This window comes from Motacilla alba, chromosome 6 (genome assembly GCF_015832195.1).
Source record: "Motacilla alba alba isolate MOTALB_02 chromosome 6, Motacilla_alba_V1.0_pri, whole genome shotgun sequence".
In the NCBI taxonomy this organism is placed as follows: Eukaryota; Metazoa; Chordata; class Aves; order Passeriformes; family Motacillidae; genus Motacilla; species Motacilla alba.
In genome coordinates, this window is record NC_052021.1 from 23,371,995 (window position 1) to 23,384,350 (window position 12,356).

At 56.6% G+C, this 12,356-nt stretch overlaps 1 protein-coding gene across 1 annotated transcript in view; it reads left to right on the top strand.

The window, feature by feature from the left end:
• TRIM8 (tripartite motif containing 8) overlaps positions 1–6,740 on the top strand; it is a 30,514-nt gene extending 23,774 nt beyond the window's left edge. The window contains exons 3-7 of the mRNA XM_038140822.1: positions 2,296–2,391; positions 3,143–3,376; positions 3,751–3,782; positions 4,349–4,464; positions 5,171–6,740. Coding sequence (XP_037996750.1) covers positions 2,296–2,391; positions 3,143–3,376; positions 3,751–3,782; positions 4,349–4,464; positions 5,171–5,778 — 1,086 coding nt within the window. The 3' untranslated portion in view covers positions 5,779–6,740. The remainder of the gene's footprint in view (positions 1–2,295; positions 2,392–3,142; positions 3,377–3,750; positions 3,783–4,348; positions 4,465–5,170) is intronic.
• The last annotated feature ends 5,616 nt before the right edge of the window (positions 6,741–12,356 follow it).

Consider the following 12,356-nt stretch of genomic DNA (forward strand, 5'->3'; position numbering starts at 1 on the left):
GGCGATGGTACGTGCATGTCCGGGGCTGTTCGGTGCCTCCCTCAGGGGTCCCTCACACCAGTGGGGCTGGCAGGGTGGTGGCATCTGCCAGTGATAGGAAACCCTGCTTTCCCCTGCTAGGGCATCCCAGCAGCATCAGGGGGAAGGGCAGTGGCTGCCTCAGGTATGTCAGCTACCTGATGGGTACGATGGAGTGGGATGGGGATTTGGCCTCTGTGCCCAGCGGGGGATCCTGTCCTATGTTTTTCACCCACTCCAGTCCCAGCTGGCAGACAGGGAAGTCAGGCTGAAGATGGGGCTGCTCCTGGGGGCCTGGCTAGACTTGGCCATCCTCCTGGTGGGCTGGTGTGGGATGGGTCTGGCTGTCTGTGGTGGAGATGGCAAGTCTGTGGCAGGGAGGGAGGTGTAGGGAAGGGCTCGGTGAAAAGCTCGCTGTGTCCTTTGGCTGCCCAGCACGGGGCGTGAGCAGCTCAGCCTGTGCTGCACGACCTGCCCAGCTCCCACATTCAACTGGCCTCCGCAAGCAGGGATGTTGGAAAGAATCTCTTTCCTTGGAGCCCAGGAGCAGGCTTGTTGCCTGCCACTTCTCAATCTGCCTACATGGGGCTGGCTGTTGTCCACCTGCTCCACAGTTCTGCCTGGTGCTTGGCCCAAAATCCTGTCCGAGCCCCTAGAGAAACCCCCAGCAGCTCCACACTCAGGTCTGGGTGCTGGCACAGGACCTAGGACATAGTTCCTGCCTGCACCCTTGGTTCTCCAAGGTTCAAGCAAGTGGTGTTGCATTCACTCTCCAGAGCTCAGTTCCCACCGTGTTAAACCTTGGAGTGGACTGCAGCCTCCTGATGCTGCAGCAGCACAAAACCCAATAATTTTACAATGAAAAAATGATATTTTTAATATATGCCTCAAATCTTTCTCAGTGTGGATGCTTCCAGTGATGCCCATGGATGGTGCAGGCCCCTGTGTTTCTGTATGCATGTACAGCAAATGTCCCCTCGTGGGCCAGGGGTCTGCATTGCTGTGACTGCCCCTCAGCCCTGTTTCAGTGGATGTGCTGTCTGTGTGTCTGTCTGCGTGTGCCTGGGTGGGTGCACACGCGTGCATCCCAGGCATGCATGTGGAGTGTGCTGTGAGTGGGAAGCTGGATTTTTTTAGCTCCTCGTTGTTATTATTAGTGGTAGGAGCCCAGTGACAGTAAGGCTGGAGGTGCCTGAGACCTTAAGAAAAACAACAGGAGGGAGGAGGCTTCGCATTCCTGCTCCTGAATTGAGTCGGAGGTGACAGCCTTTCCCTGCGATGCAATTAATCCCGGCAGCGCCTCTGCCACCCTCCCCCTCCCGCCTCGTCCAGGAATTAATTACTTGATTATAAATTCCCGAGTGACGGTTTATAATAGCAATAATCCCCTCGAAATTCATTCTTGCTGCCGGTTTCTTTCCATCTCGCCCCCGTCGTTGAGTCTCGAACGCCGCATCTCCGCGCCGGGTGAAGCCCTTCTCCTCGCCCCGCTGGTGTCCTGGCTTTTCCTCCCAATAAACATGAAGGGCGAATATTTGGAGTTGATTTTGAGGGGTGTTTTGGGAAGCCCTGCTCCTGCTCACAGGGATAGAGCCCTTCTCTCACGGGCAGCGGGTTTCTCCAGGCTGGGAAGCGTGCAGGAGCGAGGCGCTCGCGCTGATAGCTGGGGATAAGGTTTTGTCCCAGTTATTCGGTGGATGGCCCAGGCCCAGCCCCAAGGAGTGGGGCTGGGGGCTGGCAGTGTACGGGGGGAGGCTCTGTTCCTCCTCACTCTGTCCCTCCAGATTACGCTGATGCTGGCTCTGGGGCTTGTCAGGGAGGCGGGGAAGGGAGAAAGGATTTGGCGTGGCGTACGGGAGCGCGAGGGAGGTGGCGATGTCTCACAGGAGCCTGCTGGCGATGGGTGATGGGCCTCAAAATGGTACTGCCTTAGTGGGGGATGAGCCTCTCTGGGCCCCACCACAGTCCCCAGGGCTTGGCCCTGACCCAGCCCCACTGACCGGGCTGCAGAAAGTTACCCGAGGCGCTGCCCCCATCCAGGGGACCCAGCCCAGCCGATGACACAGCCCGGCACACGCAGCCCCTCTGCCATTGAAGTAACCAAGTTTCCAGCTCCATAAGCTATGTGGGGGCTTTCAGCTTGGCAGGGGCATCCTGCTGGGAAAAAGCACCGTCCCTCCTGAACCATGTGGGCAGAGCCAGTGTGGGCAGCACTGATGTTCACTGGTACATGCGGCCGCTGGGCTCTGACGATGCTGCTTTCCCTCATCTCTGCAGAAGATGCTGATGAAGCAGCAGGACCGCCTGGAGGAGCGGGAGCAGGACATCGAGGAGCAGCTCTACAAGCTGGAATCAGACAAGCGGCTGGTTGAGGTAACCAGCGCTTCACCCTGCCACGGCCAGTCCCAGGGACTGTCACCCTGTGGCACAATGGGGACAAGCTCGTGGGACACAGGGACCGGGTGGGCAGGGAGGAAGGCGGGCATGCAGAGGAGGAGTAGCTGGACAGACTTCCAGCCTCCATTTCAGTGTCATCAGTCATCATTTTGGGAGAATAAATAAAGTGTTTGGAGCTGCTCTGCAGCCTCATGGGCCCTGGGAGGTGTGGAACAAGGTTGTCCTTAAATATCAGATGGCACATCCTGTCCTCAGCTCAGCACAGCCTTTCTCGGGAAGGGAGTGCTTGTGGTCCTTAAAGCCCCTCGGCCTCCCAGAGCATGAAGGCTCTGGAACATGAAGTGTCTCCAGCCTGGGGTGGGGCTGAGGATGAAGATGGGAAAGGGTATGCAGATAGGGATGGGTGGGATTTTTCAGGGGACCACACTTCCATTGGTGGTGTAGCAGGTTATTCCTTGGCATTGGGTCTCTGGAGCTGATCCCCACACAGACCCCAGGAAGTAAGTCCAGGAATCTGCTGAACCTATCAAACCTTCAGAGTGTCCCTGTTGGGTCTCTGGCACATAGAAGTGCTGCCATGTGGGAGTTGACAGCAGGGTTTGAGCTGTCTGGGTGTTGCAGGAGAGCAGAGCTGGGGTGCAGCTTTCAGGTTGCATTCACCACTTCTGAGAAAGGACCCAGGAAGAGGTCAAAGGGCCCAGAGCACTGACCCTGCTCCTCTCCTCAGGAGAAGGTGAACCAGCTGAAGGACGAGGTGCGCCTGCAGTACGAGAAGATGCACCAGATCTTGGATGAGGACTTGCGGAAGACCATGGAGATCCTGGACAAGGCCCAGGCCAAGTTCTGCAATGAGAATGCGGCTCAGGTTCTGCACCTCAATGAGCGCATGCAGGAGGCCAAGAAGCTCCTCAGCTCTGTCCAGGTCATGTTCGACAAAACTGAGGACATCAACTTCATGAAGGTAAGACAAGCTGCCCATGCCAGGGTGGGACAGGGGCTGTGGAGAGGTTTGGTTGTGTGGGAAAAATTTGGTATGTGTGGGGTGCGGTGGGGAGCAGGATGGGGACATTAGCAGGGCTGGCTGATGTCTCCAGAGTGCTCAGCAGTGGAAGAAGTCAAGGAGAAGTGAGGCAGGCTCAGTGCTGGCCTCAAATGAGGAGGTGCCACAGCTGGGGATGGGGCTGGAGCAGCCCATGCAGGGGGAACGGGGCTCAGTGCCCATGGTCAGATTGTCCCCTCCTGGGGGGCCTGAAATGGAAGCTGACACTGAAAGGGGGCATGGCCACCATGGCAGGGATTGGCCTTACTGACCATAGCTTCTCCTTCCACTTCTAGAACACCAAGTCTGTGAAAATCTTAATGGACAGGTAAGCGCAGCGGGACAGACGTGTTTGGGGAGAAGGGTGTGTTCATGTCCACAGGGGTGGCAGCAGCACAATATCCAGAGGAAGACCAGGGCCAGGGATGCTACAGGGTTTGGGAGAGGCATGTGCCATGCTCAGCTTCCCTCTCTCTCTGGGAGGATGAAAAATCCCCTCGTGCAGCCATTGAATCAGGTCCTCTGCGTGGACCAGGGGAATCTCAGTGTTGTGCTTATGGAAGAGCAGAGGATGGGACCAGCCGGGTTGGGGTGCAGGGCTCCATCCAGCTCCACTGGGCAGAGGCAGGGCAGGCAGTTAAAGGCAGCGCTAGCAGAGCAGAGATGAGCTGGGATGGCCATGGAGTGGGGACATGGACTGCAGGAGGTGTGCCCTGGCAGGGGACATTTAAGCAAAACTGGACAGGGAAGGTCCTGCCTGCCAGAGACGGCCAGCTCACTTCTGTCCTCTACCCTAGGGAGGGAGTTTGGCTCCAGGAGGGTGTGGGGGGAGGAGCTGTCCCTCTCCTGAGTCTACCTTGTAACTCACACCTCTCTGCCTGCCATCCCCAACAGGACTCAGAACTGTACAGGTGGCAGCCTGCCCCCACCCAAAATCGGCCACCTCAACTCCAAGCTCTTCCTGAACGAGATTGCCAAGAAGGAGAAGCAGCTGAGGAAGTTGCTGGAAGGTGGGTGAAACCTGAGGGGTGCAGGGCCATGGGACCTCACTACCTCCTGTATCCGTAGCTGGCTGCCCTGCAGTACATAACGGTGGGGAGAGCTCTTTGGGGCAGGGACCCCTTGGAGCCCCTCTGCAGTCAGCAGGGAGAGTCACAAAGCCAGTTCCTGACTCTTCCCCTGGGCATTTTCCTTGTCTTGTGAAATGGCTGTGTTCTGGGGTTACACAAAACCCTGAAATACAGAGCTTTTAGGGGTTTGGCCACTGCCAGGAAAAGTCAGTGGAAAGATGGGGGTCAGCATGTGGGCAGGGACAGCCAGGGGCTGGCATGGTCCCAGAGCCCCCAGCCAGTGCCTGGGAGCAAACCACGTCCTGTGGAGGCTTCCCAGTCCTCTCCTTGGAGGACTGGTGTTTGTCCCCCCAGCTGTCCCACTCTGCTCCTGTTAGGGACTGTGTTCCTGAGCTGTTTGCGGAGCAGTGCCCGGGGCTGCTCCGAGCCTGCTGGCAAGGGCCCAGAACTGAATCTGCGAGTCCACCTGCACAGGGCTGTGTGCGTGGTTTGCCACCGGTGGGGCGGGCTGGGCGACCCTCTGCACACGTGGGGCTGGAATGCGGGGCTTGGGGCTCCGCCGCAGCTTTGGATCAGCAGCCGGAGCACCCTGGAGCTGCACCACGCTGTGCTTAATACAATCCCCCTCTCCTGTTCCCCTCCGCAGGTCCTCTGAGCACCCCCGTCCCCTTCCTGCAGAGCATCCCCATGTACCCCTGCACCGTCAGCAACTCCGGCGCGGAGAAGCGCAAGCACTCCACCGCCTTTCCCGAGGGCAGCTTCCTCGAGCCATCGTCCGGGACTGTGGCGAGCCAGTACATGAGCCAGGGCGCTTCGGCTGGCGAGGGGCAGTCCGCACAAGCCATGGTGCCTTGTAGCTCCACGCAGCACATAGTTGGACTTCCTAGCGGCCCGCAGCCGGTGCACTCGGGCTCCGTCTTCAACCCATCTCACTACCCCAACACCACGTCATCTCAGCAGTCCGTGCTCTCCCAGTACGGCGGGCGCAAAATCCTCGTCTGCTCCGTGGATAACTGTTACTGTTCCTCGGTGTCCAACCACAGCGGGCACCAGCCCTACCCGCGCTCGGGGCACTTCCCCTGGACAGTGTCGTCGCAGGAGTACTCCCACCCGCTGCCGCCCGCCCCCGCCGTCCCCCAGTCGCTCCCGGGACTTGCCGTGAGGGAATGGATTGACGCATCCCAGCAGCACGGGCGGCAGGATTTCTATAGGGTCTACGGCCAGCCATCGGCCAAACACTACGTCACCAGTTAACCGTCACACTCTCCGGAGAGTCCCGCTCGATGACGTGTTCAGAGAGAAAAGTCTGGTTTGGTTTGGCTTTTCTTTTTTTTTTTTTCCCCCCTATTAAATCAAACCCGATTTTTTCCCTGCCTCACGGCCCTCCAGGATTTTGGGGAGGGTTGTTCTATCATATCTCTTTTTTTTTTTTTTTTTTTTTTAATCCTTTAAAAATGAAATCATTTTTTTCATTTTAATGCCTTTTTTTAATTTAATTTTGGAAGTCCTTCCTGCCCCTCGCTGGGTAAACACGAGGGAGAAATTACCGAGAAGAAATTGATGGGGATTTCAGTCGGACATCTGAGTCTGTGCGTTGTGCTCTTCCTCACTCCTCTCTGCCTTTGGAAAACTTCAGAAGGGACAATGGCACCTTCTCTCTTTCTATTTCTCCGAGTTCATTTTTTCTGGTTTGGTTCAGTTTTTCCCCTGTCCCCACCCTTTTCTTTCCCTTTTTAAAAAGAAAAAAAAAAAGAAAAAATCTATCATTGATTCAGTATGAAATGATACTTGTAGATTTTGGGTTTGTTACTTTTTTTTTAAAGGCTGATTTTTTTTTTTTTTTGTGTTACAAGGCCACTTCTCATGCATATTGGCATTTTTTTTCCTTCTTTCAGAGATTTGTAAATACACAATGGCAGGAAATTTAATGCACAAAAAAAAAAAAAGGGAAAAGAAACTTTACAAAAAACCACAAATAAATAAATAAAAAAAAAATCTGTTCTAGTTTTCAGGAGGGGAAGTGTGACCAAAACGCACTCCCCTCCTGCATATCGCTGATGCAACTTCCTGTAACAAGCACTTTGTATAAAAAAAAGTGGACTTCCTGCTATAAGGCACAGGTATTTATTCTGTAACCGATTTTAGACACACACACACACACACACACACACACACACACGCAAAATATTCAAATAAATGTGATCACTTAGTGCAAATGCCTCGCTCTGCTGCAGCTCTTCCCCCGGGAACGCCAGCTCCGGCGGGAGGCTCCAACCTGCTTTGGGAAGGAAACGCTGCCCGGTCCCGCGGCGGCCCGGACCGCCATGGGGGCTTCCAGAGGGGCTGTTCGGGAGGGAGCAGCTGGGCCTCGGGGCAGCAGTGGGTCCCAGATGCAGAGGGGTCCCCACGGGCCCCCGCGCCGTGTCCCAGCCCCGTGGGAAGGTGTGCTGGAGATGTGGCTCTCCACCGGCTCCCTCCCCGGCGGCGAGGATGTGAGTCAAGCACGGAGCCGGCCAGGCCGCATCCTGCCCGCGGGCTCCAGAACAATCCCCATTGTGGGATGGGGACTGGGTTGGGGACAGCAGCTTTCCTGACTCTGCCAGCATCCACCATTCTGGCCGTGCTGCTGCCCTGGCACCCAGCCCTTAAGCCTTCATCCCCACCTAAAGCCCCGCTGCCCCTGGGGCTTTGCCGGTGCTGGCAGCACCCCGGGCTGGTTTGGGGACCCTCTGTGGGGATGGGCGAGGAGGAACCCTTTGTCCAGGACATGCAGTGGGGCCCTGGGCTGGCCTGGCTGGGGCTGTGCAGGGATGATCTTCGTCTGGGGAAAATGAGGCTGACTTCATAAAACAGAGCAGTGTCCTAGAGGCAGGAGAGGGGTTTTCCACGGCTCTCTTCAGGTTCAGCTTGCTTTATTTTTTCACTGGTTGCAAAACAGCCCTGGTTTAGTTCCAGTTTGAATTTCCCCTGTGCTATTTTAGTGGGAACTGGGAAGGGGAGAAAGTCTCAGTGAGCTGAAGCAGGGGAACAGTGGGTTCGAGGGAGGGGGACCCTCTCGCAAACTCCTCCCATTCCATTCCAACAGAAGTGGCAGCACAACCCTGGACAAGTTCCCAGGCAGTGTTGGGTCGGGGAGCCAGTACCTCCTGCCCCTGTGTGTTCTTGTATACACAGGCTGCAGAGCCTGGCAGCTCAGCCCTGCTGTCCTGCTGGGTTCTTCTCAACCCTGTCCTGCTCAGGCTCTTCAGGAAACCCCCAGTCCGTTGGGATATTTGGGGGTTTGCTTCTCAGTTAATAGCAAAGCACTCCAGGGTGGCAGGAGGGAGCAGGATGCTCTTAACCTCACAGGGATCCCATGGTGTCTCCCCTCCATTATTCACAGGGCCAGCTGTTGGGGGAATAAGAAGAGCCCTGGGGTGATGAGGATACAGGTGAGATGAGTGACATCCCTCCCTGTGGATGAGGGTCCCTGATGCACAGCCAGGGCCATCCCCCACCCCAGGGTACTCCCCAGCCATGGCCCCTGTGCTTGGTGCCTCCAGGTTTGACTGCCCAGCTGTCCTCCTCATCATCATCCTCTTCCTCCTTGGCACAGCTGCCTCCTCCTGTGATAGCAGCAGCTGCCAGCCCAGGCATTAAAGCACCTGTCACCTACTAATGTGGGGACACAGGCACAGCCCCCACCCTGCAGGGTGACCCCCCAAAGGTTAGGACTCTCCCCACCATGGGCCACTCCCACCCCACACCTTCACTGGAGGGATCAGCCCCAAAAGAGTGGGTGGCCACACAGAGCAGAGGGGCCACAGCCCCTCTCTTGCCCCCCCATCCAGGAAGAGTCCCCTGGTGTCCTGGGTGCCTCAGCTTCCAGGACCATCAGTGCCATCAAGCCCCATGTGCTGCTGGTGACGAGGAGGAAAGCAATGGCCCCGTGGGATCACCCCATGGAGCAGGAGGAGGAATGTGTGCCCGTGGCTGTTGGGATATTGGTGTCCTGGGAGGGGAAGCGCTGAGGCTCGGGTGCACAGCGGGGTTTTATTGATGGATGGCTCTGTCCGGGGGGTGGGGAGAGCACGGGGAGCAGAGGCACATCCATAAACAGCTCGAGTTGTGAATGGAAAGAGACGGATTAGGAGCCAGGTGAAAACATGTCACACGGCGGAAAGAAAAATGAGCAGCTGGGCGAGACCAAATTGGTGTCTGATGAAGGACATGGGGCCTGGTGGAAAAAGGATCCCGGAGCTGGCGGTGCTGCACGGGGGAGGCTGATGGGGAACAGCTGGAGCTGGACACGCACATCTGGTGGAGCAGGGTGGGGGGAGAGGCAATGGCTGCTGTAACCACCGTGCCAGCGGCCACCGCACTCGGCACGAGGCTGCGGCTCAGCCCTCGGATCGGCACGGCGAGAGGGGCCGATGCTTCGCTTTCAGGGTGATCCTGGGAAGAGGCCACAGCCCCATGGCCCAGCCCTCAGCAGGGATTTACACGGTGGGGTTTAGGCTCTCCTGTGCCAAGGGGTCCCCAGGTGGAGGAGCCACTGCCTCTTCCTCCATTTGCATACATGTAAATAAGCAATCAACATAATGAGGGCGAATGCAAACCAGGCTTTCGGTTTGCAACCAAGTCCTATTTTTAACCTTGGAGAAGGGTTTCAGCAGGAAGCTGCAGGCCCTGCCCTGGTACCCGTCAGCACGTCCGGCTGTGTGGGTGCTCACACTGATCCTTCACCCCAAAGCACCGCTGACCCCACGAGCACCACTGCGTCAGTGCCTGTTGTGCTCTGTTCCCGTTACCAAAGCAAACAGAAATCCCACATCTTCGTGGAAAGATGGACCACACAACATCACACCCTGCCTCGCAGGAGCCTTTTTGGGCAGCTCTCCCACCCACTGAGCCCCAGGTCCCGCTTCCAGCCAGGGTGTGCACCCCAGAAAAGCCCTCGGTGCCTTGGGAAAGAAAGCCCCATGCTTAAACATGAGGGTATATTTAGACAGTGTCAATTTAAGTTTGCACATCAACCTTATAAATATGAAAGCCCATCTCCACGAGACGTTTAAGATACCTCATCACCCCTTGGAAAATATGCAAGAATATTAATTAGCCAGATTTGGGTATTATCTCATAATGAATAAATGAAGACACTCACTGCCTAAGACGAACCACTGGTGTTTCATTGGGTTTTGTTGTTTTCTTCTAGGAAAAGTGTGTTTCATTTTAACCCAGGCTGGCACAGGGGCTCAGAGGATGCAGCCATGCCAGGGCCAACCAAGGTGGGACACAGTAGACTACTCATTACCTGAAGGGATCCTAAAAGCTGCTTGTTTTACACCCCCTGATTTGGCCCCAGCTGGCTGCACTGCCTCTAGAGACAGAGGGACAGGGATAGAGTTGGAATCCTGTCCCAGCTGCAGCAGCCCTGGGCCCAAGATGGAGGTGGAAAATACAGCCCCACTTCTCAAAAACTTGGTTTTTTGCTTCTTCCCTTCCTGCTCTCAATCCTCGCCTCCTGCCCTCCTGCTCCGTTCCCCTGGCTGCTTCACTCCCTCCAGCTGGGCCAGGACGGGAACTTCCCAGTTGCTGTAGAAACCCAGATGAAGGACACACTTCAAACAAAAATGCCAAACAAGAAATGGCTTTGTGTGCGCCCGGATGGCCGCTTTTCCTTGCCAGGATGTGGTGGCTTTGAGGCCCTTATTTGGGGCACCCTGTGTGGATGGGGAGAGCTGTAGGGACATGGGAGGCTCCCTCGCAGCCCTGAAAGTTTGTGTTAAGCAGTGAGCAGAGGCTGGGGGTCACTGGAGACTGCACTTCAAAGGTGTTCATCACCCATGGGATGCTGCACTGCAGCCACTGGGGTTTTGACATTCCTGGCAGCTCTGGCACCATCTCCCCCTCTGGTCTTAGAGCTAAGACACCCCTGGGACCCCAAGGGGCATCACCACCGTGATTTGCAAGATTTTGGGGTGGTGGAGCAGTTTCCAGTTGCTGGGAAGAGGCTCAGGGCTGAGAAGGGGACAACCGGGCAAAGGATGGGGACACAAGCACAAGCCTCAAGGTCGAAGTTGGATGGCCTAGGTGGCGGGCCAGGTGGCAGAACCATGTCCCGTGGGCACAGGGAAGTGGCATCAGAGGAGCCGGGTCGGGAGGGACCAGCCAGCAGCCGCTGTGGGCCGGAGCCGTGCCGGGGCCCCCGGCGCGTGGCGGCTGGCGGGGCCGGGGCGGCGCGTGGGTGCGGGGCGCTGCCGGCTGCCGGAGCTGCCATTGTTTGCCTTCAATCAAGATGTTTCAGGCAGAATCAAAAGCACCAACTGGGGAAATCATCATCACAAAAATCTTGCGCCTGCAAAATAGGTCAAGTAAGACTCCAAAGAGAGAGAGCGTCTGATCTGCATTGCAAGGAAGAATAGCAACAGCTGTGATCTCCAGTATATATGGATGGGCTGGGGGGGGATAAATATATATATCCATGCATATGTATAACCGCTTACAGCTGTTGGGCCGTATGTTCATTAGGGCCAACTGTTTTGGAGGCAGAGGGATCAGCGCTAATCGGGAAAGGGAGTTTATCATCACATTCAGAGGCAAAAGTGTCAGGAGCAACTGCAGCCCCCCCGCCCCGCAGCCCACACCAGCTGTGCCACGCTGAATGCACCCAATTCAGGGCCCCTCCCAACCCCCCCGGGCTGCGAGAGCTGCAGCTCCTGCCCCAGCTCCAAAAGCAGCCGCCAGCCAGGCCCAGCTCCCTGCCCAGTCCCAGGCCCCAGCGCTGTCCCCAGGTGCAGAGAGGTTGCCTCGCCCATCTCCCCACACCGCAGAGCAGCTCTCCATGCCCCCACCACCAGCTCGGCCTCTCACAGTGAGGCCCCTTCGCTTATCCCTTCCTGGCTTTGGCCTCACAGGTGCCAGCTATAAAAATGAACCCAAAATACATATAAATCCTCCTGTCTGCCATCAGGGAGGGTGATGGAGCCAGGGCAGGACAGCTGGCTCAGCCACCCCAAGACGCTGGGCTTTGTCTTGTCAGTTGGGACCCAGCTGTCGCAGGCGGGGGACAGCACGGTGTGCCAGCCCACAGTGATGCTCTCGGCAGGGGGGACCCGCTGTCCCCAACAGTGCACACCCCGGCACCCCAAGCCCCTGCCGGACAGAGAAGCATTAACCACGCAGGCTGCGGCTCCCGTTGGTAGCACAAATGTTGCAAAGCCAAGCAGCAAGGACAACTTCTATTTAAATATCTCTCATCCAGGTGATTTACTTGCAGGGCGCTCCTGCCAGCTCCTAATGCAGCTCAGACTTGGGGCCTAACCCACCTGCCAGCTCCCCTTCCTCCTGGGCTTGTTTACTTGGGGCTGTGTTTGGCTGGCCGACTGTGCCGCCCGAAGGACCGCGGCTCAGAGGCAGGCGGTCGTGGAACGTTGCAAGCAGAGAGGATCCTTCCAACCCTTCTTCTTCTGAATGTGATTTTTTTTTTCCTTTTCCCATTAAAAATGATACAAATACTCATCTCGGTCAGACAGCTACATAGGAAACGCAGAGCAGGCACCCCCCACCCCGTGCTGTTTCCAGCAAGCCTTTGACAGCATCCCCCAGCACGGGCACAGCCTGACCACAGCTTTAGAAGTTTTGCTTCCAGTCGGTGCTGGGAAGTGAAATAAGTGAACAGATTGCAATAAAAAATCCAACAAGCTCAAATTCAGCCAACTGAGCCCGAAGCTGCCATTTCGGCAGAAGCCAATCACGAGGCTGTGGTGCGAGCTTGTTTCCACTTAAACAAAACAAAATAAAATGAAAAAAGCTTCAGCCAGCGCCTGGGTGGGTGCCCAGGTGGGTGGGCT